The sequence below is a fragment of the Frieseomelitta varia genome, unplaced genomic scaffold (genome assembly GCF_011392965.1).
Source record: "Frieseomelitta varia isolate USP_RPSP 00005682 unplaced genomic scaffold, Fvar_1.2 scaffold_34, whole genome shotgun sequence".
Classification (NCBI taxonomy): Eukaryota; Metazoa; Arthropoda; class Insecta; order Hymenoptera; family Apidae; genus Frieseomelitta; species Frieseomelitta varia.
This window is the reverse complement of record NW_025110079.1, coordinates 665823-684726: the sequence shown is the minus strand read 5'-3', so window position 1 is coordinate 684726 and position 18904 is coordinate 665823. Positions and strand designations below refer to the sequence as shown.

At 43.4% G+C, this 18904-nt stretch overlaps 1 protein-coding gene and 1 long non-coding RNA gene across 2 annotated transcripts; both read right to left on the bottom strand.

The window, feature by feature from the left end:
- Nucleotides 1–211: 211 nt before the first annotated feature.
- Nucleotides 212–3037, bottom strand: LOC122530366. Its single transcript, XR_006306979.1, has 2 exons — nt 2314–3037; nt 212–2226 (listed from the first exon to the last, which is right to left on the bottom strand). It is a non-coding gene; the product is annotated as an uncharacterized LOC122530366 (long non-coding RNA).
- A 364-nt stretch (nt 3038–3401) lies between these two features.
- On the bottom strand, nt 3402–17977 carry LOC122530365 (growth/differentiation factor 8). The gene is made up of 3 exons (XM_043657238.1): nt 17312–17977; nt 4667–5282; nt 3402–4262 (listed from the first exon to the last, which is right to left on the bottom strand). Exons 1-3 carry the CDS (start codon nt 17682–17684, stop codon nt 4043–4045), a joined length of 1209 nt encoding a protein of 402 aa, XP_043513173.1. The 5' UTR covers nt 17685–17977; the 3' UTR covers nt 3402–4042.
- Between the last annotated feature and the right edge of the window lie 927 nt (nt 17978–18904).

The window sequence follows — 18904 nt, the reverse complement described above, 5'->3', positions numbered from 1 at the left end:
GATCGATCACGATTAGACAATGAAAGGCTACGATCAACCGACGTATACAGATTAACGACAAGTTAATCGATAATTAACTATAAACCTAAATTACCTATTGAAAGAGAGAAACATCTGCTACTTAAAGTTAAATCCATTGCTTGCAGGAAGTGTCACGAAGTCAGAAAATTAAGGAATCTGAAGATAAAGAACATGTCCACTAACAAAATTGTGACGATTACAAACATAAGCTTTATTATTGCATATTGGCTTTCAAAAAGCAATTTAATCACGTCGTAACATTTTATCATACGTAGCTATACCTAATATACCTATGAAATATAAAGGATAAAATTATTGTAATTTTATAATTGAAACGATCTTGCCAAATCGCGGGAGGGATCCTGGAGGCTGGCAATGCATATTAAATAATGACAATTCCTAGCCGAGAACAAGCGACTTCGCTCGTATTTTATAATAATCAATTAGATTAAGACGTACCTATAATTTTACGATCGTCAATACATACTTACATAATCGTAATCAAATATTATATTGCGGCACACATCCGCGTAATAACAAAAAGAAGGAAAAGACCTGTTCGAGCGAAAAATTCTCTAAACGAACATAACGGACAAAAGATACTTCTCGCTTGTTTGACTTTGACCGGAGATAAAAATTAAAAGTTAAAGAAAAAAAAGAAAAGAAAAATATTGATATCGAATGAGCATTTACTCGCCTCGAAAAAAAGGAAGAAAAGGAAAAATACAAGAAAAAAAGATAGCGGATACAAACGAATTATCCATCTTGCATATGTGTGCGCACGTTCGATCGTACAATTTTGGGCTCGTGCGCTTTTTCTTACACGAACACGTTTACCATTCAGAAATCACACATGTGACATAGCATGACGTAGCTTCAATCTTTCCGTTGTTAAAAAAACGTCCGCAAGATTGTATAACAAACGTAGGTTCAGTCGACAAACAAAAATAAGTATGAAACAATAATCGTGGCCCGAAAGTTTATCATGGTGAGTGGTAACGGTTGTAAATGATTAGAGAGAGAGAAAGAGAGAGAGAGAGAGAGAGAGAGAGAAACGTTACAAATAACGAAATCATCATCGTTACAAACAGCGAAAAACAACGAAAAAATATCTGTCGCTTTCTAAAATTCCCAGATCACTTTCCAAGCGATTCACAGAAGGAAAAAGAGAACGCAACGGGGAAAATAACGAACGAAACGTTTAAGAACAGAAAGAATATCTCGAAAGAAAACAAAAAAAAAAAAAAAAATGGGATAAATCGATACACCTTTCATCGAAAAACCATTTATTTCAGCGAATAAATATTCTATGAATACTCTCTACCTAGGAAGTACACATTATATATATATGTATATATATATAAGTATGCAGTATTCGCCGCCCTTGTTTGGATACTGAGAATACACAATTCCATTAATTTTTAATTCTAGGTACACATTGACAAACAAACGAAGGATGAAAAATCAGGCGAGAAAGAGAATGTGTTTTGCAGACAACGAGATCGTGAGGGGGACAAAAGCAGGAGAGACTGAGAGAGAGAGAGAGAGAGAGAGAGAGAGAGAGAGAGAAAGAGAAAGAGAGAATGGACAAAAAGAACGAATATAAAGAAAGGCAGTGACCGGCGATATGGGAAATAAATAAAAGAAATTTCCAAGTTGTCAAAGTTTCCAGCGAAAAGTGTTACACGCTTGGGTTAGCGCATCTTTTGATATACAAGAGGAACGATAAAGATCCTTTCTTCATTTCTTTTTTTCCACACACGTTTCCGTAGAATTTTAAACGCTAATAGATCGTGGCAGTATCACACACTTAAGAAAGAAAAAAAAGAAAAACGGATAATTTTGAGGAGGTCGTAACATTTCTAAAAACATTCCTAAAACTACGTAGTTGCGCTTGAAAGAGAAAGAGAGAGAGGGAGGGAGAGAGAGAGAGAGAGAGAGAGAAAAGTAAACGTAAAATAAATTATAGAACGTCGTTTCTATCGTTTATCTTCGCCTTCGTAGATCGCGAAGATTACAGGAAGTTCTAAAATTCACAGGATAACGTACTTAGAAACGAGCTTAAAACGTCTTATGTTATACTGGGACGTTCACTCGGTCGGCATACTTTGCAGCCAAGCAACTAGAATATCACAACGATACTACCATAATTTATCAAATGATGAAGAAACGTAGCCGCTGCAAACGTCTTTGAGTCTCATCCTCCTAAAAAAAAGAAAACATACACTTTCTCGTCGATGTCAAGGGCTGAAAGTTAGCCGATACGATATACACATATACAAGTATACCTACGTAAATTATAATTGTCACTGATGTGATTTATCGACAGTCTAGGTATAGCGCGAAGAAACGTTCTCTCACCCATTAACCCTTAAACACTATCATCCTCTGCGAATATTATTTTGAACGTTGCCGTGTCGCGTAACATCGCTTATTATTTTTCTATATTTCACCTGTACGTATTTCGTTGATTTCTGAGATGGAACAAAATTATACATGAATTGAAATTTCACCCGTTGATAAATTCCCTTGGACGATAGTTCTTTTAAGGGTTAAATTCGACAGTGGCTTGATCGAATACAGAGGAGTACTTGTTGATTCCGAATGTGATCAGTCAGCTGTTACAGTTCGTACCTATACGTGTACCGAAAAAGGACATGCATTCGTAAGCCTACATAAGCAACGTTTTTCCTTTTCGTAGATTCCCGGGGGGACGAAGGAAGAGGGGACATGAGAAGTGAAAAATTCAAGAAAATTCGTAGAAAAGCGACAAAGGTACGACCAAGGTACGACATATTTACACGACTCGTACACACATTCCTATGCACGCATTCACATGACTCACTAAAACAAAAAGAAAATAAGAACAAAAATGAAGAAAGCAAGAAGGAAAAAGAACGAAAAGGTTTGCGCTTATGTATGTATGTATGTATGTATGTATATTCAAAAAGAATATAGTGCGTACGCGCGTTCGTACATACGTGTATGTATTTATCTGCAAAAAGAAAAAAAGAGAAGAAAGAAGATATATATATATATATATATATATATATATATATATATATAAAATCTTTTCATATGTATATACGAAAAGACAGAGACATAGAGAGAAAGAGAAATATTGAAAAAAATGATTCACTGTACACAGAGATCTGTCGGCCAACACGTTTTCACCGATCAACGACGACTATCGGAAACGAATCGTTTCATCTTCGTATCCTCGTTTTTTTTTTCTTCTTTTTCTTTTTTTTTTGGAAAGGCAACGATGTGCAAGGGAACATTGTGATAAGACGATTGTTTGTTCGTGTTTTGCATTGACTCGTAAACAGTTTCTAGCTCGATAAAGACGGATCATCACAAAATCAGTTTCCGAGGGGAGATTTTAAAATTGCAATAGGCTCCCGTATAAAAAATAATTCTTTTTCTGCGGTCGTTCTCTCAGATCAGGTGTAAAACGCATCGACACCTTAATAATAATACCGTGACTCTAGGAACTATCCGCTTTGCCATGGACGATAAACGACTATCAAAAAGGTGCCCGTTATTACTAGCTTAAAAAAGAACGGACTTTCATCGATTTCCTCCGATCGCTGTCCTGCTTGCTATTCGTTGAGTTCATAGAAGGAATCTCGTCTCCTCGTGTCACTAAGAAGGGTAAGTTTTGCGGCACACTAAAATCACCCCGAACAAGGCACTTTCAGTCTATCGAATGAAAATATTCGTCGAAGACGGAACGACGACGACAACGATGATCACACGATAGTCACAGACTGTCAATGAAAATTGAAGGGAATTTAAACAGGGAACGGACGAGAGGAAATAACGTAGAAAATGAATGGAGCAAAGGGAAAAGGAAAAGAAGAGAAGCAAGAGTAGACAGAGAATGGGAATGGATAGGGAGAAAAGGAATAATTATTGACGATTTTTTTGTTTTCTAGTAGTAGATCCTGGAAGAATCAATCAACGAGCCTTGACACATTCCTTCTTGCCGCCGTTGCTCTTCTCGAGCTATCATGGTGGACTATGAACATCCACATCTCTCGACGACCATGCCTGGTAATCGCGAGAACACAATTTGGTACTCGTTATCGAAGTACAGCATCGTGATCTCGGAGAGTTTTCTCGGGGCGCAACAGGGACCAGAGTTGTTAGGCGGTTCCGCCAAGCTGACGATGTGAGTGTTCGGGTACGCTGGCAGAAAGGCCATCGGACAGTCGCCCGAACAGTAATTGGCATCGTACCTAAGGCACAAAATCAAGATCACGATCGATTAGATTTTGCGGCAGTGTTCTTTAGCAATCGTTCAAGTTACAATCTACAAAGGCACAAGAGCGTATTCGACTTTCTTACTAAATTGTTACTGAATAACTAAATAAAAAGATAAGGAACCTCTCCTGGTCCATAAAGAATCTAAAACCTGTCGTCTAAAAAAATCATTTGTAAAATTTACAGAGGGACAGAATGTTTCTCTTAGAGTTAGAAAAATTCAACGACTCGTTTGCTAAATAATCTGATTATCGAAACGATTTGTAGAATAGTAAATACGAAAATGAAAAATTTGATAATTGTCGAGTGTCGTCTTCTCGAAGCACCCTGTACATCCGAGATCGATTCAGCGTTCAACGTGTCGCGGAGCGATACTTACTTCTTGGGAGCGATTATCCAATCCCACCCAAATTTCTCGAAGTCCACGGTGAGCTTGTATCGGCAACATCTGGTCTCCTGGCTGGCTTCGTCGCAATTAAGTCCTACGTTTCTCTTGATCCTCGCCCCTCTTCTGGAGTCGAGTTCTTGCGTCTGCACTTCGAGGTACGGCGCGTACTCGGCCCCGGGATTAGTCTCGACTAATTTCGCGTTCCTGCGATGATTAGCACCGGGGCTGGAGATCTTCAGCGCTACTCCTAGATTGTCCCGTGGATGCTTGAACCATTCGGCGACCATTCTTCTTAACTCGATCGTTACCCAGCTGCCCCTGCAACCGACTGGCCGCGGATGTTTCGTGGTCAATGGCGGACCCAACGACGGCCCGCCGGTTTCCGTGGTGCCGCGAAGGATCCTCTGCAACGTGATGGTCACCGGGCCGTCCTCGTGGCTCTCCGCGCTCTCCAAATCGCCGGTCTCGTCCAGTTCCGAGGACTCCTGGTTACTCCCCCATATCCACAGGGATAACTCCGCCCGCGTCACGCGATGCTGGACCACCTTGTCGGAGAACTTGAAGTAGAGAACGTCGAGGCTGCCTTTCGAGTGCCGTAGCCTCTGATCTGAAACCGAGAAATAGCGAGGGAACGGTCAAAAGCAGCACGGGAAAACACGACACGAAAGAATGTAAAGCACGATGGAACGAGAGTAGTCGAAGGAGAAGGAGAAACAAAGAGGCGAAAAGAAGAGAAAATATCCGCGAGGAGGGAGGAGAATTTGGAGAATCGATGATCGGCAAAATCATCCACCGTGTGGATACGATCCACGAAGGTTACCGGCTCGTATGTTTCTGGCCTCCGCGATTGGCAATAAATCAAGAACAACCGGTGATGTGGCCGGCAGAGTTTCTTGCCTCGTACACAGAGGTACGAAGCACTTCGGTTTGTGCTCTCGCGTGCTTGTGTCCGATATTTACGTCGATGGCATCGGCTAGTGTTCGAACTAGCGTTTCAGGCGACCTCCATCGCGACGATCTCGTCCGGGCGTTCAGCAGAAGTCGATCGGGAAAGAACAGAGTTGCAAAGGGGAACGGGAAAAAGGTGAAGCAAGCTTGTACAGGAGACGTACATACGTAGCGACGCACGTTAGTCTCGATTCTATTCAGGCCATCGGCTCGACGCGGCCTGTGCATGTGTCTGTACACACGTCTCTCAGAGAGAGAGACCGCTTCCATGAAGGGTAAAGGCTACCTCAAATCGTACCGTTAAGCGTACGGGGACTACGAACGTTTTTCCTCGGCCGATCAATCGGCAATTTCTTTCTTTCCGTATCGATACCGATCGCCTGTTTGTAAGTTTGCCCTGCCTTCTAAACCGTCGACTCGTCCCGGTATTCGAAGCAGATGCCACCGGTGCGAGCTTCTCTATGTTCAATGACGAAGCCGCCTTTCTCAGACACCAACAGCATCTCGCATCGTGCAACGACTCTTTTCTTCTTTTGTTCGTTAAGAAGAGTTCGCGTTCTCGTACGTGACGATCGCTTCTAGAATTGGACTCGCTTCGGGCGCGCAACCAACCTGCCTGAACAAAACTGTACATCCGTTTGTACGGACTCGATTCCCTCCGAACCGAATTCCAGCCAATGTCCGACTCTTACCGGTTGAATCCACTTGTTCGAACAACACCAAAGTGCACAAACTACTTTACCATTCCGCGACACAAGTTCATGGTACGAACGAAATGAAGAAAAAGAGAAAAAGAAAGGATTCTGCAATTGGAAGTAAAGGAGAGAATTGAGTATTGGAGTGGCGTTGGAAAAGTTCACTTTCTCGAGAAGGTAGAGTTCGAAGACTTGTCAACTTAAGTAACTGTGAATTTGCCTGAGAAGTGAATTTGCCTCGATAAATTATTCAAAGGCAAATTCGCGCGATTCGTCGTCATTGTCACTGTCACATTCCACGCACCGTACGTGTCCGCCGCATTGGACGATAATTATTTATCAGAAGCTTCCCTCCTTCCTTCCGCTCGGTGTGCTTGCGAATTCATGCTTTCTCTTTCCCACGCCCAGACACATCGTCATGGAAACGAGTAATTAGCAGCCACGTACCGAATCCCTCTTTAAATCGATTTATACGCCAGTTAATTGCAGACTGACTGACGGAACGTCGTTCTTCCCTCTCGCGTTCATCTGCTCTGTCTTTTGTTCCCTCCTTCGTTACCCACCCACCTGTCACGGGCAACGTCGTTCTCAAACGAAATTATCAAAAATCCTACGAAAACGTTCGTTCGCCTTTCAAATCGATTGTCACGGTTCTCGATTATAATCTTGACTCGACTCGTTGCGAAATACAATCTGCGACTGTAGCTTTTTTTACTTTTAGTTCCTACAAGAAGACTGCAAGATTTATAAGGGCATCAAAGTGTATGAGGATTATACGACAGAGCACAGAGGATAAATTAGTTCCATAAGATGTAGACATTAACGATTAGTTATAGAGTTAGAAAATAAGAAAGAAAGATGTAAAGAGATACACATTGTAAATCGGAAGTCATCCAAAGCCGTCATCTAGGCAACGATTATAATAAATAAAAAAATAATCTACGACCGAGACTCTGCCTTCTCTGATTTTAATTTCAATTTTAGAGCGTGTACGTATATCTTGCTCTCTGTTGCACGAAATACTTTCTGAAATTTCCATTAGCACCGTAATCAAAATTTACGACCGCAATGCCAACTGTGCTCTCGTTAGAAAATATTTCTCGTACGAGGAGGTTTCTGCAAGTGTTTCGAGTGCATTCGCGAGTGATCGCTCTACGTGGATATAAAAGTGAATAATGCCACGACGACAATTCAATGCTGTCTTCGTTCAGAAGATCGTACGCAACTTGTTCGATAGCGCGCCGTCTCTCTCCTCCCTCTTTCTTCCCCCCTTTCTATCCTTTCTTCTTTTCCGTTAATTTAGGAGTTGTCCTTCTTTGTGTTTGCAGGTCAGACGTTTGCAGGAATGAGTCACGCTGCCGCCGAAAGGCGTGGATGGAAAGAGCGGCGAGACAGAAAGATGGCAATTTTATTTTCGTCCAGACTAGCGGCTACCGCCCGTCTGGCACGAAATCTTTTAAAAGCACGTCCAACGTCGCAAGGGAGGGAAACCACCGAGTTCGAATTCGAGAACGTCGTTCTTGATCTCGTCCGTGCGTCGCGTTTCGCGGAAAAAAAAAAGAAACAAAAGAAAAAGAAAAAGAAAAAGAAAAGAAAAATCGACCGAACCTTTAATGGCCCCTCCACCCCCATAAGCGCGGGTTCGCGCGGGCGCGGTTCTTTTCGGGAATTTCGCAGCCGATCGGGAAAACGAGTTGACCAATTGGAAACACGTGTTGCGACGGAACGCAATATGTGGATTTTATATTTGGTGCGCGCGCGAGCAGCACAGTCCCGGACGCAAATAAATGCGTAGAGTGAGCGCGACAGAGGAAGAAAGAGGCTGGCCGCGGCGGGGAAAGAAGGAAAAAGAAAAAAAGCCGGTCGCAGCGTAGAACGGAGAGACAATAAAACTGAAACATTAAGTACACACACCGTGCGCTTCGGCGCTTGAGAGATAAATATAGTTTTAGCGAACAGAGGTCAGTCGCATTGCAAGACCGCACTATAGAATCGTTTTCTAGTTAAGGTTCTTACGGCCTTAAGGTTCGACTTGCGCCGTGTTTTCGACTGTCCATGTTCGTCGTTGTCAATACGCGCGCGTATTCGAAATATATATATATTTCGACCGACGAACTATAATAAGGAAGGATACGAGAGGAGACGGAACGTTTCCCTCGCGTGTACAGAAACGATACACCTTGGCGATACACGCGTGAACGAGAGAGAGATCAACCGATCAACGATTTGGTTGGAAACTAGCGTCAAAGATAATTAGCGCGTATAAATAGCGTGGTAGCAAGGGTTAGAAATAAAGAGGCACGGCCTCTCTAAGGCCAGTTGCTGGTGGAACGAAAAGGAAAACGAAAAGGAGACCGAAGGAGACTACTCGAACAAAGTGGAAATGATGGAAAACAACAACGGTGATACCACGGTGTCGTGGCCCTGCCTATAAATAAATGAAGAAATAATTGATACGAGCGACGGGTTTCTCGTTTCCCTCCCCCCCGTTCGTCCCGTGTCGGCTCATCATCGGCGCACTTTTCGCCGCTATCGTCCAGTTCTTTCGCTCGTCGTCGTTGCGGCAGCTGTCGCTCTAAGGGCGGCGGCGTTTAAAAATATCACGCGACAAATCATCTGCCAACGGCACATGACGCGATAAGATTAAACGCGTCAAGCCGAATGCTCGAAAATTTAAAAGTCGTGCCGATCCGATTCATCTGCGTATGCGACAACCGCTTGTAAGTAACCGGACACCGGACTCGGTCGATATGTATTATGCTGGATGGTGGGAGGATAATTCACTTTTCATCGCTTTTAACGACTTCACCAATCTGTCCATTTTTCTTTTTCCTTTTACTTTAAAAAAATCAAGGATTTTTAATATAGCAACAACGAAATCAGAAAACCAACGAAAATGCACTTCTCACGTTTATTCCGCGCGGCCTTTGATTACAAATACGGTTTCTTATAAATACAATGTTATAAATACAATGTAGAGAAGAGAATCGAACGTTTCATTGATATATTACAATTGACCGACCAGTGGGAAATAAAACGATTTGACAATGGACATAGGGATTCGGTCAAATTCGTTTACTCGGGCGGCCGAGCTCTGCAAAAAGGGTAGAACTTCACGCGAGTCTGCAGATGTACCCTGCACACCTACGCGGACAGGTCGTTGAACCCCGAAATTAATGCGGTAATGCATCCATTAGGTTCCGTTTCGTTTCGGTTCTACTTCGTTTCATTCCGTTCCATCCTATATACTCGCGTATCTTTGTCCCTACTTGTTCCATTCCCTCTTTCAGGCTCCCTCTTTCGCTCGACATTATTGAAATTTGCACGACAACGTACCCTCTGGTTTTCATTCGGGGCTACCTAATTGCATTAACTGATCCTCCGTTAAAATATCCTGACGCGACAAACGTCCATTATCATTATCCTTACGTTTCACGCCAATTATCATCCTTCCCCTTTCAAACGTGCGTCCCCATTAGCGTTTGCGAAACCATTCGTTGTCCATTTGTCAGATATTATCAAGTAATTGAATCTCTAGCGAATATGAGAGAGAATAGAGAGAGAGAGAGATATACAAAGTTGATGTATAAAATATTTTTTCCAGGTTTCGAGAATTTCGAGTTCGCGAGAAGATCGTAGAGTGGTCACAAAATGTTTGCGAACATCTTATGAGCACTGTTCGCAAACACCGTCCGCAAACACCGCTGTTCTGCTGGTGCGTACACACCCTTAGGTCGCGTTCAGATTAGACAAGTCACTTGAAATTCAAGCGACTCGAAGGAAAAACGACTCGACCAATGAGAACGAGCGTAGAAATTTCGAAGCAAAGTTGACAAGTTTCACTTCGTTCGGATGGAGGCGAGTCAATTCAGCCGAGGCCGTGCTCGAGAGAACTCGTTCCATTATTTTATAATAACAAACCGAAGTTCCTAAAATTCGTACAGTGGCGAAGGGGGAATCGTCGCACAACGCCCGGAACTTTCGTTCACGCGACTCGACTCGAAATTCGCCTCTCGTGCGATCTATCTAGAAGCATCTACACGTTGCGATCTGAAATTAATCGCGGATCGGACGCATGATCGCAGCGATAAGTTTCGTTTGTCGCGCACCGGAGGGGGGAATGCCTGCGAAAGGTGGCGTATCTAAAAGCAGTTATCGGTACTCGTTTCCGGTACTCGTTTCAAGGAAAGAGTGCTTCCCCGCGTTGGCGGGCACGAGTCGTCGAAAGGGAGCCCGAGATCCGGAGGGGTTCACCGGTTTGCCGCGAAACCGGACGTAAAAACTGCCGCCCTCGAGTAATTTGCATCGCGTGACGAAACCGCCCTGCAATTGCAACTGCACTTCGACACTATAACACGGCGTAACTCGATAAAATTCACATTTGGGTCACGCGTTTCCACCCTTTTCATTTTTCCTTTCTTTTTTTTCTTTTTCCTTTTTCTTTCTGCCACTACGTTCACCCTTCGCTCCTTCGTTGTTCCTTTCTTCTTTTTTTCTTCTTCTTCTTCTTCTTCTTCCACCCTTATTCCCATTCTTTCGCTTTTTTCCCCTCCCCCTCTTTTTCTCGTGCAGAAGGGCCTTCGGCTACGAACCTGCTCCGCCGTTGTATCGCGTGCATTCGAGACCCGACGTGTCCCTTTTAAAAACACGATAGAGGAGAGAATGGATAGAGAAAGATGGACAGATAGATAGATGGACGGACGGACGGACAGAGAGAAAAGGAGAGAAAATGAAAAAAGAGGGGGAAAAAAAATGGCATACAGAAACAGACGCTTCTTCTGGCGAACCGATCCGTGCTCCCGATTCTGCGCGTACGCAGTCTAACGAACCGAATGAGTACGCACGGAGAACACTATCAACGATAACGAGAATCATTCCGCCGAATGAATTTCCTTTCGATGCTGTCTCGGCTTGAAAACCGCGCGCAGAAACTTTCTTCTACTTGTTGGGAATTAATAAGAATGTTTCGACCGTCAGCGAAGACAGAGAACAACTCAACGAGTTGGATTTATCGGTGATCAACGAGTTTACGAGACCACGAGTGATTAAATTGATAAAACATAATGGTCTTGAACATAAAGAACTAAATATTCCGATCTATCGATGTAACGAACAATTCATTACTCAGATAATGATTCGACGATCACGATCATAATAAGAATGTTCAGATTTTCGAAAATCGTTGGAAAGCGGGTCGAACGACAACGTGTTTGAAAAGAAGAAGAAATATAGCTGCGCGTTGCAAGATGAAATGAGAATTTGCGTAAGGTGGCGTGGTAACACGACACGATCGGAGTTGATCTAATATTACGATATTATAGGTACACGTAGAGCCCGACGATAATACCCATCGAATTGTTATGTAACTGTAATAGTTCTTAAATGCATTCGCGTTGCAACGTAGCACCGATACTTCTGTGCTGTTAATATCTTCGCTGTTCGAGTCAGGAACACGACAAACTGGTTTTCTAGATCGACACTGTAGCTGGCGGCTGATCAATCAACCACTATGAACGGATCTATCGATAGAACGATCAAATTAGATCATCCGCAAAATGTTCCGAGCATCGTCCTTTTTTCTCTTTGCACGCTCCGCCGTCCAACTTTCGATTCCGACCAGCGTTTCAACTCGATTATCGAGGCTTGTCCGCTCGGTTTCTTTTTTCTCTCTCAACTTTTGCGTGAAATTCGCTTCGCAACAAACGGACGTAACCGTTTTCCCTTCTTTCACTTTATCGATCCAGCGATAAATCAACGAACGAAGAGCACCGATCGAATTATATCTGGTGAACAATTCCTCTTGTACAGCATTCTTGCTCGCGTTTCGAAATTGTTGTTCCAAGTCACAAACACGCAGAAAGAAACCGTAACGAATTGAGAATCACTGATGGAATGGCGCCTGTCTGCGAGTATGCTGACCGCAGTGCTACTATCTACACTGTCATTATCCAACGGTTTAATATATCCATTTCAGATTTATTAATTTCACCGGGACTAATGTGCACGAGAGATACATCGAAAAATATGATGAAACTGAGCCGAAAGAGAGATCGATCGTTACATATTCGGGGCGGAAAAAAGAAGTAAAGGAGAAAAGAAGAAGGAAGATCTTTTCATCCATCTTTTTAATCCTAACGCGTTCTTTGAGTTCTCTTCTCACCGACTTGCAAGTACTCTTGAAGGTTTTATCCCCATCCGCGCGGTCTGATCGTAACAAATACATACTTGACTTTCGACACACTCTGTATATTATACTTTTTATACGTAATCGGGCACATTTTTGTACGTTTAAGTCATCCGCGAACGGAGCGCAATAAATCACGAGGTATGATTCGCAAGATCCAGCGTTTTATCAATTAATCGTGTTCTTTCTTTTTTAATTTTGAAACTGAGCCTGTATTTTTCCACTGCCTCGGCTCGGCGACTTTAAAAACATTCCTTTATCACAACGTTGTTACGTTTCGTCGCTGTACGTCGCTGGATCACGTTCAGCTATTTCATATTAAATGTGTTTCCTTCCCGTCGTGCGGCAAGATATTGAAATTAAAAAGTCAATAAAAACGTATTTATCGTGTTCCTTTTTTTCTCTCTTTCCTCCCCCACCTTCGTGGTCATCGAGTCTATAAATATCTGCAGTCTAGCGACAAATATGTGTACACCCGCCCGAGACTGATATCGCCGATTATTAACGAAACGACACGCAACAGACAGACGGAGCAGTGCGTTGGCGACTGGCTGCGTGTTGTCCCGAAGCGTGGCAGCCGAAAATACGAAAGTTCTAACAACGGCCTGTCACCTCCAGAGACAGCCTTAACGCGATAATAAGCGATGGGCCTGACCTAGGCTGTGCAGCGACCGTGACCTTCGTAGCGGATCGAGGCCGGTTCGTTGTTCGTGTGTACTTGGAATTCGCGCTGCGAGAACGTTTCGTTCATCGTATCGATCGCTGGACCATCTCTTGTCGCACTCTACGCTCAATTTTCCCACCCCCGATTTATGCACATCGATCGACTTCGACTGCTGTTGTTGCACTCCCATGAAAGTATTTGAACACACACACACACACGCGCGCGCGCGCGCACGCACATATATAGAAGAATTTTCTGTATTAATTACATCGATCTAAATTTAATCACGGCAGTTGTAGTAAAGTACCAAAATTGTTTTACACAGAAAGCTTTGTGTGTGTGTGTGTGTGTGTGTGTGTGTGTGCGACTTGTGTTCAAATACATTCGTGAGTCACCGTAACTTGTGACAGCGAATGAAACGAAACGGAACGGAATGAAATGCGAGCCCCGTTCAGATTAAGAAATCATGACGCACGAATATCGGTAACTAATATGCCAGAAATGTGGAAACGTGGTGGCAATCGCGGGTTTGGAAGTGTAGTCAGCAAACGTTATCGCATTTTTTGTTAAGAACAGAACAGGCTTTCGAATGCAAGCGCAGCAACCTTGTATATCTAACTATGAATTTCCGGTGCAATTTATCATAAACAGCCTCTCGGTTATGTTTACGTGTCTGTTATTCGAGGCAAACGTCGTTACACGTGCTACCACATGATATTTTTCTTTATTAGGTAAAGAAGGAGATTCCATTATCGCGAAATACCCGAGAGAATGAAAATTGAACAACTTCCAGCATTCAACTCGATCGAAATTCATGTGCCAAATGCAAAAAGTGGAATTTACATTCCAAATTGAAATGAAGCAAGTTCTTGCAAATTTACGTATGTGTCTGTTTGACGTTATCGCAAAGTGCAGAGAAAAAAGAAAGAAAAGGGACATAAATTAGATAGACATTAATCTATGACCGAAATTTTGTATCTCAATTACAATATATAATCATAGAACGTATAATTATAGAACATAAATTTCTCTCTATCTAATTATTCTTAATTCTCAATTCACAACTATCGTAATTATCGTATAATTATCGTATAATTATCGTCGTCGACAGAGACGACGATCTAATTTCACGTATTGAGCAAGTAAGGGCGATTCCGATTGGCGAGCGACGATAGTGGAACATAGCCGGGCCGCGATTTGATTTGAATCGTTTGAAACATTCGCGGAACGGAGCAGAAGTAAAGGAATCGTGCACCGCCGCGTGTATAGCCGATACATCGAGCGGGGCGATCGACCAACTGCCGAGTGACAAAGATCGATCGATCTCCCGAGGTCGATGAACAAAAAATCTGTGCTTGTTTCACCGAAGCGCAGGGATCAAGATAAGTATATACGGAGAAATGGGCGAAAAGAATTCGTCGAGCGAAAAAGACAATAAAAAAAAAAAAGAAACAAGAAAAGAAAAGAAACAGAAAATAAACGAGGAGAAGGGCCGAAACGAAAACACGAAGGGAAAGGGAATGAAAGCGTAGAAAAGATCGAGAGTCAAGCAGTACGAAGAAAAAAATGAATTGGGTGAATACGAGAGGAATGCCGACGTCCACGAGAAGCAATGCAAAGAAAAAAAATGAGAGAGAGAGAGAGAGAAAGAAAGAAAGAAAAGAAAAAAATGAATGAAAAAAGAAGCGAAAGACGATAAGGAATATTCTGTGTGGGTGTAGACGCGCATGCTCGTGTGCGGCTACGAAAGGGGAGAGAGAGGAGAGAAAAAAAGAAGAGAGAAAGAGGGTGGAGAGGGGAAGGAGGAAGCGGAGGGATGTTAGAGGCACACACGAATGTGGAAAAAGCGGGGAGAATGAGAAGAGGAGAGGCAAGGATGAGGCGAAAGAAACGAAAAGGAAGACGAAAAAGTTCGCACAGGCGAATAGTGGAGATCGTGCGATTGCCTCCTGCGCGATCGACTTTCAGCCGGTTCGTGAAGAGCGATATAGGTGGCCTAAGGCGATAACCCTCTACGAATTAGATACTGGTTTGGCATCGGCATCGCCACCAGCCACGATACCATCTCTCTTGTCCCATCCACCCGTGTTTCTCGTCACTAGCTTCTTTTCAGCTTTCGCACTGCTGGAGAACAGAGCCGTCTTTGCAAACTGAGTCTCATACACACTGAGTCACACATACACACTTCAAAAATACATCTACCACTCAGCCTCAGATATTTGTCTTTCACGATATAACGAACCTATCAATCATTTCGTTATATATTCTTATTGAGATCGTTTCAACAGAACTAATCTCTCCCCGATAACGAAAGACGTAACTTTCGAAACGAAGACATTTTTAGCTGCAACAGTCCTTTCCAGTGAATTAATCTTGAGAGAGAGAGAGAGAGAGAGAGTTGAGGAGAATTCTGTTGCCGCGGATTACAGCGGTGTAAGACAGTTTCTCTGACTGAATTCTAAAAATTCCGGTTTCTGTCCCTCCGTGGAAATTTGCAACTGTAACTTGCCAAGTTGTGAAATTACGTGATCGATGCTTTTAAGAACTAAATACAGATACGTACGAAATTCAAGTTCCCGCGAAATCATGACTCGCAACGCTATTATCTCCGATGATGATGTCGTACGTTCGTATTATTACTGTGTTTAAGATTAAATTCAAACGAGGCGAACCAATAATTACGAGGTAGGATAGCGAGGATCGTCGATATTCCGATCCGATGCTCAAAGGATGCTTGTTATGTCATGGTGCTTTCGAGGAACAAATTAACAAACGTGTCGGCTTATTTCTACTATTATCCAGGCAAAAATTTGATCGTGTAATAGCGGCCGAAGCCTGCCGACAAAGTAAGTACATAGTGATTTCTGTCGATCGTCTACCGACAATCGCCCCATAATCACGCGATAATGTTTCAACTTTCGGTTAAAAAGTTCTCGCAAGCACCTGTAATCACAAGATACGGGCCACCTAAGAACGTGTCAGGAAGATAGCGTGTTGTATTTCATGCGAGTCGTGTCAACCGACGATCGTATGTAATCGGCCATTAAAATTTAAAATCGCTCTGAAATGATCGGCTTCGCGCACTTCTTGATCGAACGTTTGATTTTTTGAGGGAAAATGAGCCGCCAATCTCTTTCGGATACAAGAAGGAGAAAGAGAATGATGATGTGTGCATACGTGTAAGGAGAAACAATCCTAAACATAGGTTACTGCTTTAACGTAATTATTACGTAGTATACGTTGGAAAAAACAGTGAAGACGTATTCGCCTCGAGGATCCTTCCTCTCCGTTTGCGTTCCTTTAATCCGTGCATACGTCTTCTCTACGTATTTCGCAACTTTCTGAATATGCTCCATGTACGCTGGCTCGCGAGAAAATATTTGGACATTTACAGACACAGATTTTTCTGAACAGATATACTAGTAGAGTATTTAAACTGTGTTGAAACGTTCCTGCAGAAATCCCAAAGGAAAGTTCAACCGTGTTCGAGGCCGAGAGGCAAGCTCGAATTTCAAATCGATGCCCCACAGCATCATCGGTTTCAGTTGACGGCAGAAGCAGAACAAGCGAGGAAACCTGAAATATTTTTCTATTCGAGGAGAAACGATCGAGCGAATTTAAAGTAAGCGATGCGAATCCTGCAATTCGTTAAACGACTATGACACTTTGGCCCCGACGAAGAAAGCTAATCTTGTTAAGAGTTTTGCTCGTTAACTACGTTAATAAATAAATGGCCATGGGCCTGCAAGTTGCATCATTTTTGCCTTAGTTTAATCGAGCAAACGTTCGTAACGCGGTACGTTTCAATTTAAACTACAATGTAACAAATTACAACGGACACGATTACAGATAAATAAAATAAATGACTCGATAGGTTGGAAAGGTTAATTTTGGTTAATATTGCCAAGGAAAAATGTAGCAGCTGCAACGTGGAATGCATGATCGTTGAAGCTGTGAGTCTTGCAAAATAATCTTGCAAAGTGAAGTAACAACATTTTTTTTTCTTTTTTTACGTAGTAGAATCATTTATCAATTACGCGTAACCGTAATAGGCGTCGTAAACTCGTAGGTATCACCGAACTGATAGGAAGAGAGTGTTGCTGATTTCTCGCTGAAAAAATGGAAAAAAGGATTTTGAAACTTACGAGGTTGCGCCAGGGCGAAGACGCTCTCTGTTTTGGCAGCATATTCGTCGATCTCCTCGTGATGAGAGATGCCGGGCTCGAGAGGTTGTGGTTGATCGGCTTGCATTCCATACATATCCATCAACTTCGAGATCGGCGGGATTCTTGGCAGTGCTCTGCCTGTCATGTTTGGGGCTTGTTTCAAGCCGAGCTTGTTCAAAATTTGTTCCTTGATTGCTTCAAGACTGAGGGCTCTGATCTCCTCGTGCATCCTACAAGCGTTACAGGTGTTACCAGCCTTCGCCAGATATCTGATACGAACTCTCTCGATGCCAGGAACGTCGAAGGCACCAAAGAGGAGTAGCAAGAGTAGTAACAGCGCCCCCCTGACCATCTTGCTCAAGGTCGTTCTTAGTCGGATCAGTTACGATCGGTTTCCCTCGCGAAGCGAGCGATCAAATATTTAACTTCATCGCTACGCTTTGCCGATTTTTTTCACTGATCCTTTTTCCACCGCAAAGGGTGTCCTGCCCTTCGCCCCTTTGTTCCGTCTCTTTTATCTCGCACGGATCAAGAATTCGTATGAATTCGTTTTTCCTTCTTCCTCTTCCTCTTCCTCTTCCTCCTTTTCTTCTTCCTCTTCTTCTTCTTCTTCTTCTTCCTCCTCCTCCACCGTCGCCGCTTCCTCCCCCGCCTCCCCCTCCCCCTCCGCCTCCTCCACCCCCACCTCCACCTCCTCCACTTCCTCCTTCTTCTCGTCGTCGTCGTCGTCGTCCTCCTCCCCTTTCTCCTTCTTCTCTGCTTCTTCCTCCTCCTCCTCCTCCTCCTCCTCCTCCTCCTCCTCCTCCTGCTTCTCCTCCTCCTCCTCTTCCTCTTCCTCCTCCTCCTCTTCCTCCACCGCTGCCGCCAATACCACTACCACAACCACCACCTCCGCTGCTGCCTTCTGCCTCCGCTTCCCCTCTGCTTCCTCCTCTTCCTCTTCGTTTCCCTCTTCCTCCCCTTTCTCCTCTTTCTCTTGCTCCAGCTCCTCCTCCTTCTTCGCTATTCGCTTCCGTGAAAAGAACTTCTTCCGTTGTTTATTCGACGGTGCTATTCTTTTGATTTTGCAAAAACCGAGATACACTCTTACCAAAAACTTCCTTCCGCAGATAGCGGGCAACTCGTTGTCGTCAACGTGCCGATCAGTCGATACATCGCTCGGTGCACAGGCGAACAGAATCGATCGCGATCGCGATCGTGATCCACACGATCCAGTTTCGATTTGTTTTCTCCTTCTTCTCTCAACGCCTTGCGAGTCTGTACCGAGCTAAGTTTCACCGGAAGTTGGCGTACTTTCTTTCGTAATTTCAAACAGCAAAGTCGAACTCGTCGAACAGTTATGGAACGAAAAGATATGCTCTAAAAAATTTCTGTCGACGGTACGGGCAACGACAAAACTGATGGATGAATCCTTATTACTTCAATTCCAATTACTTCTGTTTATAGCGATCACTGAGAATATCATTTACCATAGTTACACACTAGAAGCACCAAGATGTATTAAAAACCACATTGCACTCGAGGCCGATATTCACTGGCCGCGTAACGATCGGATTTCTTCCGTATCCTTTT

Excerpts from the sequence above, each read along its gene's own strand:
- LOC122530365 (XM_043657238.1), bottom strand. The coding sequence starts at position 17,684 with ATGGTCAGGGGGGCGCTGTTACTACTCTTGCTACTCCTCTTTGGTGCC. Across the intron at positions 5,283-17,311 it reads CTTCGCCCTGGCGCAACCTC|ATCAGAGGCTACGGCACTCG; the intron begins GTAAGTTTCAAA and ends TCTCGGTTTCAG. Across the intron at positions 4,263-4,666 it reads TGGATAATCGCTCCCAAGAA|GTACGATGCCAATTACTGTT; the intron begins GTAAGTATCGCT and ends TTTGTGCCTTAG.